Source organism: Pipistrellus kuhlii, unplaced genomic scaffold, assembly GCF_014108245.1.
Source record: "Pipistrellus kuhlii isolate mPipKuh1 unplaced genomic scaffold, mPipKuh1.p scaffold_m20_p_28, whole genome shotgun sequence".
NCBI lineage: Eukaryota > Metazoa > Chordata > Mammalia > Chiroptera > Vespertilionidae > Pipistrellus > Pipistrellus kuhlii.
Genome location: NW_023425527.1, coordinates 759593 through 766851, shown reverse-complemented (window position 1 = coordinate 766851; position 7259 = coordinate 759593). Strand labels below are relative to the sequence as shown.

The following is a 7259-nucleotide window of genomic DNA, read 5'->3' as shown; positions in this document are numbered from 1 at the left end:
CTCTGAAGAGAACTATCTCCTCCACCTGCTAAGTCCTCCGCCCAAGGTCTGGCCCGGCATTGGAACCAATGGCTGCCTGCTGTCAATGGGTGAGATGTGCTGCCCCACCTAAAAGGAAGCATTCCCAAAGCAAGAGGATTTGCAGATAAAGGTTGGAGAAAGGGGGTGTGGAGGGGGGGCGGGAGAAGCACCATGGCTGTGAATTGCTTTTGCCTCATGTAGTCCCTCACCTTCCATTATCTGAGCACCATGTGCCAGGAGGTGTACAGGCTGAGATGTGTGCCCCACCCTTCGTGTACCAGGAGATAGAAGTGACTGTACACAAACAACACAGGGTAGAAAACCACAAGTTTTAAAATAAAAAATTTCTGAAGCAGTTTATTACCAGTAGCTAAAAACCACTTTTCCTACTCAGCTTGATTACAAATGCAAAGGGGACAATCTCAGAGCAATATGCCACTTATTTTTTATTTTTTCAGAGGAAGAGATTAAAAAAAAACGTCAATGGTGCCCTAACCTGTTTGGCTAATAGAGCGTCAGCCTGGGGACTAAAGGGTCCCAGGTTTGATTCCAGCAAGTAGTTCTATAGCAGCAAGTACAATGATTTTGGGGTGTGCAGGAGGCAGCTGAATGATGTTTCTCATCAATGTTTCTAACTCTCTATCCCCCTACCTTCCTCTCTGTAAAAAATCAAAGTATATTTAAAAAACACAAACATCAATAATGAGAATCATCAATCAGCTGTCTCCTGCATACCCCCCCACTAGGGATTTAGCCCGCAAACCGGGCATATGCCCTAACCAGGTTCCTGAGTCAACACTCAACCACCAAGCCACACCAGCCAGGCTCGACACCAGGGAGGCAGTGGAGAGCATCATCTGAATTGGTGGCTCCCTCTTGGCAATCCAAGAGATGCCATCTGGATTCAGTCTTTTTTTTTTTTCTTTTTAATTGTTTTTTTACAGAGAGGAAGGGAGAGGGATAGAGTTAGAAACATTGATGAAAGAAAAACATCGATCAGCTGCCTCCTGCACACCCCCTAGGATCCCGGGGATCGAGTCCTGACCGGGAATCACACTGCCAGCTTTCCATGTGCAGCATGATGCCCAACAGCACTGTACCAGCCAGGGCGCCAGCCACGTGTTAACACCAAAACGCAAGCAAACCTGCTCAGAGTGAGTCCCATTCAAACAGTACTTACAAAGGTTTCCTGGTGCTATTTACAATGTTAAGGTAAATTTACATTACAAGCAGCTAAGGAATTCTTTATTGAAGAGCATCCTAACTGCTAAAGTTCACATAACTGCTTCTTTCAAACCATGAACCTGAGCTTTATGACAACCTAGCAACAGGAACTAAAAGACAGCAAACATAATGCCTTTGAGATCCAGAAACATTTACACAGCTTAACTATTGGAAATAGTTCAATATTCACCCAGTGAACACAGTTTGGATGTCAGTGTGTGTGGTATACAAGTTCTTCAGGGAGGTGAGGGGCCTTTCGACTGCTCTTCCGGTGTCTCCGAAGGTTGATCCTGTTGAACTTCCTTCAGAGGCTGGATTTTTTCCAACAAAGTTTGCAATTTGACACCCGTGGGTTCAGATTTCCCGGAAACGTGACTACCGTCCTGTTGCTTAGAAGACCAGACAGAAGTATGTCACAAAGATGTCATTTTCACTCAAGTATTTGGCTGAAGCTACCGGTATATGATTTAGGCACATTCTATCACTGACTCAAAAATTTAACATATTTCAGGTGAGGGCATGCTAGAAGAGGTCAATGGCGGGGGGAGCAATGTATTTTCAACAATAAAGATTTTTTAAAATATTTCAGGTCAAATTCTGTTACAAACAACAAACAAGATAATAAAAATCTCTACAAAGGCACAAAGACCCAATGACAACTCACTTGCTCCAAGTCTCAGTCATAACCACAAAACTCCAGTAGATTCTAACAGTATTGGACCTGGAGTTCAGGAACATGAGACAAGGTTGGGGAAAGAAAACCAAGCCTTCCTTTAATCTCTGACAAGTAGACAACTAATCCTAATAACAATTTTGATAATACAATACTCACAGCCCTTGCTTCTCCTACTCGTCTTAAAATGACACCTTCTGCCAATAAAGCCTTCCCTGCTTCCACAAATAATTTCTCTTCATCTGTTTCTCCAAGTTTCTGTAGCTCCAAGTACTTCTCCACAAACCTGGAATTCCAAACAGTCACATCTTAGGTCTGTATACTGAGAGAGTCAGGGCATGCTGTTACACTGTGTGAAGGATTTCCTCAACAGACCTCCTTATAGGAGCACTGTTCTCTAGTGCAATTCAACAAAACCCCTCAAGCTGGTAACTAAATTCTTAAAAATAACTCACCCAGGGTTTATAAAATGGCTTACCGTTGACAGGTGGACTTGAAGTTTGGATTGAACAGATCAAAAGCTTTTTGACCAGATCCATAGGCTGAATAAAATTTCCTGGGAAATACAAAGAGCACCAGATAAGTCTCCAAGAACAAACCCAAGAAATAACCGCTAGGCCCTGAGGAGTTAATTATAACATCACCTCCATAGCCTAAGCCTAACAATGCTTGGGTTTTGTCTTTAAGTAACGCATGCACATGGTAAATACATCCAATGTTACACAAAGGCATCCAGGGAAAAGGAACACTCCCTCTCACCTCTGCACCCCAAATTCCCAGTTCCCTTCCCAGGAGGTAACACTACCCAGTTGCTGTGTATCCATCCAGGAATATTCCATTCATATGCAAGCACGTAGGCATCTATCATTCCATTTCCAGCCACATTTGACCTCAAGGATAGCAAGCACTATTCCATATCTTGCCTTTTTCTTAATAATTCTTGGAGGCCATTTTTAAATCAATGTACGTAGATTATTTCCAGTCCTTTGCTACTCTAGACAATACTGCAATTTATTTCTTAGTGCATTGTGCAAATAAGTTTGTGGAATAAATTCATAAAAATGTTATTAGGGCAAAGTATGAGCAATTGCCAAAATGCTTTCCAAAGCATTAGTGCCAATGTACACTCACACCAGTAATATACGACAATATCTATTTCCCCTGACCAAATCATATTTTCCAACTTTACAGTCTCTGTTAATTTGATAGGTAAAAATTATAACTCATAGTAGTCTTGTCTTTTCTTGTGAAACAGACTGAGTATCTTGTCATGTTTAAAAGGAACAATAAAGATTTTTTTCTGCAACCTGTCCATGTCTTTGCTGACTTCCATTTGGTGGTCTTTTTCTTATTGATTTATATGCAAACTTTATAGCAGTAAAAATAAGATATATAGCCCTTTGTCATACAAAAATGCTACAAATTTTTCCCCAGTATATAGGGTGGGTTTTTATTTTGCTTATGGTACTTCTTTATGCAGAAAATTTTAATATTTTCATTTTATGACTTTTGGGTTCTATGTCATTCTTAAAAAGGTCTTAATCACTCAGACTATTTAAAAAGTTCTCCCAAGTTTTCTTCTAGTACTTTTATGATTTCACATTTTTACATCTAAGTTTTGATAGCTCTAGAATTTATTTTGTTGTTTTAAGTTCTTAAAAATATAAAACATCATCACATTCCTGCCCCCCAAAAGCCACAAAGATAGATGTTCAAAACCTATTTAAATACAAGGTGTTACTATTTTGGCATTGATAGTAGTAAGAGAGCTATAAAATATTCCACATTGCCCTATCACATAAGTTATTTTAATGTATAAGTGAACATGGAAAGCATGCTGACCACGTCATCCAATGCACCTGAGCAGAAAAGGTGTTAAAAAAGTACTTAATACCCCAAAGATCTTGTGTCTTATCCTGAAAATTTCCAAGTAGCGCAAGAACATACTTGTTTTCCTGCCTCCAAGAAGTGTTGTATGGGGAGGAAAAACACCCTCAAATGAAAGGTACCTGGGCTTCAATAGAGAATATAACTATAAACTCTGTCTTCTTACACCCAGGAATAGGGGTAAGGATAAGGAATATATATTAACTTCAGTTAGGCACAACCTCTGATCTTAACATCTAACAGAAAAGAAACCATACCAGTTCCCAGTATAAAGCTAGTTGACAAGTATTTGAGGAAAAGGGCTGTGCCAATGAACTCCCAGTTTGTTGCCCTCTGTAAGTCTCAGAGGCCCACATGACTGAAATGGAGAGAAGGATGCCTACTTTGCAAGTCTAGAGTAAGGCCTAAATGAGACGATTGTTAAGTGCTTAACCCCGTTAAGTGCCTGATGCAAAACAGATGTGCAGAAACAAGTAACTGCAATGATCAGTCAATTGCTGGGCTCCATCTACTTCTCAGAACTCCTGTCTCTCTCACAAGGGGGAGGGAACTGATTCCCTCGTTTTGCTAAATGTACAAGACCATCTCCATAAGGCAAGCCCTGACTCAAAGTCTATTGAAGTTGCCAGACCGCTAGCTAAGCCTCTCCTCCTGCAGTTCCCCGCGCACCCGCCCTGGGGCACTCACGCTCTAATGAGATCCTCGTGGTAGAAGATGTCCTGGATGTCAGCTTTGGCTTTGCCGTATCGCATGAGGGGCCTTCGGTAGACGGGCTCCCTCAGCGGGGGGAAGGCGGCGTATATGTCGAACCAGAGGGGCTTCTCCTTCAATACCCCAGCCCGCATGAGGTCCCGGGTCCTTAAGGAAGGAAAACCACGAAGGTCAGTCCGCTCCCACAGCCTGAATCAGTGCAGTCACAGGCTGAGACAGCTCCAGATCACGGAGCCGTAAGGAGGGTGGAGCAGGGGTGTTCCCCACCTACAGGTCCGATAGCTCCATATTGCAAACCCGCCTAATCCAGCTCAGAGGGTTAAGCCCTCCTATATCCGGCAGCGCAGCCCACTCCCTGGCCCCATGCCCGTCACGTCCAAGGCAAAGACGGTTCGGCCAGACCCAGCCGCCTCTTCCTAGAAACCTCCACTCGCTCGGGGAAGGGAGCGGTGCAACCTCGAACGTGAAAGCTAAGAAGCTCAAGGAGTGACACCCTCAAGCACAGCCGTTCAGAAGCAGGAGGAAGCACGGCTAGGCCTCCCCCGGCTCGGACACCGTACCTGGAAAGAAGGCTTCGCCCGCCCTGCTCACCCCCACACCCGAGCTGAGCCCCCGCCCGGCGGAGGCACCCTCAGCCCACCCCGGCTCCGAGCACGCACCGCGAGAAAACGCTGCCCACCGTCTCCAGCCGGCTGCCCGCCATGGCCTGAGCCGCCGACGCAGCGCGGTGAGCGGCTACCGGAACCGGAAGCGCCAGCCGCAGGCCAAGGAGGCAAAGTTGCTGGCCGAGCGGTGGATTACACCAGCGGCCCCGCCGGGGGCGGGGGGTGGAGGGGGCGGAGCCAGGCAGAAGCAAAGGATCGGCCGAACTGGCGCGCTTCTCGGCTCCCGGCCAGGTTCAGACAGGAGCACTGGACAGCCGAGCCAAGAGGGAAGGAGCGAGCCAAAGCCCGGCAAAAGCTGTAAATGGCCGATCTAGGAGAGGGATTCATTCTAGTGGCTGCTTTACCCTGTCTGGCCTCAATGAGGCCACTCCTGTTAGGTGGGGCCCGCGCGGTGGGCAGAGGATGAGGAGGAAGGTGGGAGACGCAGCCCACGTTTTAGGGGAGCCACCAGGAGCCCTCCAGCACTAGGTCCCACCTGTGCCTATTTGGGTTGGAGTCACAGACTACGCAAAAGGCAGCCGAGGCCCGGGGAGGGGAGCCCGTTGCCCCGGGTCACATGGAGCCCGAGCCTTGTCTGCTGCTGTTTAGCTCGACCCACGAAACCCTTAGGCCCTGGGGCGCCACCTGCATCCGTCCTAATGAGGATGCTGCCAGCAGCTAATGCTTCCTCCCCGGAGGAGGCGTTGCTGCCTCGCTCCTCCTTGGAGCTTGAAAAGGAAAGAGTGTGCGGAACAAATTCCAAGAAGGAAACTGGATAATCTGGGGAAAGGAACCTGCCAGGGTTATCTTTCAGCCCAATAACCATACTTTGGGGACAGCACCCCTAGAGAAGAAGGGTGGCTAATGGGAAATGGCTGGAAAATCATGCTTCATATATTCTATGGAATCCTATGCAGGTTTTAACGACTTAGTTTCATCTATATATTGACCTAGATCCATGGTCGGCGAACTGTGGCTCTCAAGCCACATGCAGCTCTTTGGCCCCTTGAGTGTGGCTCTTCCACAAAATACCACGGCCTAGGCAAGTCTATTTTGAAGAACTGGCATTAGAAGAAGTTTAAATATTTTGGCTCTCAAAAGAAATTTCAATCGTTGTACTGTTGATATTTGGCTCTGTTGACTAATGAGTTTGCCGACCACTGACCTAGATAAATGCCCATGACTTATAGTTAAACCAAAAAGGAAGTATCAGAGAAACACCTTTAGGGCGACCCTAACCTGTTGAAAGACAAAAGAAAACCCTTTGCAGTGTATGTGTTTGTGTTTGTAGGAGGATAGAAACTTGTGGAAGGTCACACAAGGCTATGAATATGGGTTATCTACGTAAAATTGCAGGAGGGGAGGGAGAATTTTTTTTCTTTATGTACCCCTTCAGAGTTTGACCTGTAAAGGAGTCTGTATTTACATTTTTACTTTTGAATCACATACACATAATATGTCTCCCAGGAACCCATCATCTTTGTCAGCAAGAAAGAGCATCAAATTATCCAATCTTTCTGCTCCTCGGGAGGATGGAGAGGAGGTGGAGAGGAATGTGAGATGAGTAGTTAGTGCTTGTGTACTTGTGTTATCAGACTGGATCCACACACCCACCCGCTAAGTGGCTATTATTATCTTGTTTATAGATTAGAAAGTGAAGCCTTAGGGAGTTAAGTAACTTGTCTGATAGGTAACTGACACAGCCGGGCTTCCAGCCCAGCCTGGGCCCTTCCCAGAATGCCACACTGCCTTCTCAGCTGTGCCTCGAGCTGGAGGCTGGTTAGCAGAGGAGGTCAGGTAAAATTGACCCCAACAGCAGGGGACAGGGTGATGTGAGGCCCAGGACTAAACTGAGACGTGTATGTTACTGCTGCCTCAGGGCCCTTTGGAACAGAGAAGAGAGAACACAGCTCTGGCCACTGGGCTAAGTGTGGAGGCTCCCGTCTCCCAGCCCTAGGAAGGTCTAGAACCATGGTCAGCAAACTGCAGCTCGCAAGCCACATGCGGCTCTTTGGCCCCTTGACTGTGGCTCTTCCACAAAATACCACGGCCTGGGTGAGTCTATTTTGAAGAAGTGGCGTTAGAAGAAGTTTAAGTTT

The 7259-nt window shown here is 46.2% G+C and overlaps 1 protein-coding gene across 3 annotated transcripts; it reads right to left on the bottom strand.

Annotated features, from left to right (window-relative positions):
* Positions 1-350: 350 nt before the first annotated feature.
* MRPS23 (mitochondrial ribosomal protein S23) lies at positions 351-5309 on the bottom strand. Of its 3 annotated transcripts, none has more exons than XM_045587335.1 (5): positions 5196-5309; positions 4493-4663; positions 2397-2474; positions 2078-2204; positions 351-1634 (listed from the first exon to the last, which is right to left on the bottom strand). In XM_045587335.1, exons 2-5 carry the CDS (start codon positions 4648-4650, stop codon positions 1482-1484), a joined length of 516 nt encoding a protein of 171 aa, XP_045443291.1. In that variant the 5' UTR covers positions 4651-4663; positions 5196-5309; the 3' UTR covers positions 351-1481. The 3 variants fall into 3 exon arrangements, with proteins under 3 accessions (XP_045443291.1, XP_036310188.1, XP_036310187.1); XM_036454295.2 differs by having other exon boundaries at positions 5176-5308; XM_036454294.2 differs by having other exon boundaries at positions 351-1628; positions 5176-5308.
* Between the last annotated feature and the right edge of the window lie 1950 nt (positions 5310-7259).

What these genes read in the sequence shown, in the direction of transcription:
- MRPS23 (XM_036454295.2), bottom strand. Translation starts at nt 5,219, where the DNA reads ATGGCGGGCAGCCGGCTGGAGACGGTGGGCAGCGTTTTCTCGCG. An exon ending in GTGGGCAGCGTTTTCTCGCG is followed by an intron (nt 4,664 to 5,175) that starts GTGCGTGCTCGG and finishes TCCTTCCTTAAG; the next exon opens with GACCCGGGACCTCATGCGGG. An exon ending in GAGTAGGAGAAGCAAGGGCT is followed by an intron (nt 1,635 to 2,077) that starts GTGAGTATTGTA and finishes TGGTCTTCTAAG; the next exon opens with CAACAGGACGGTAGTCACGT.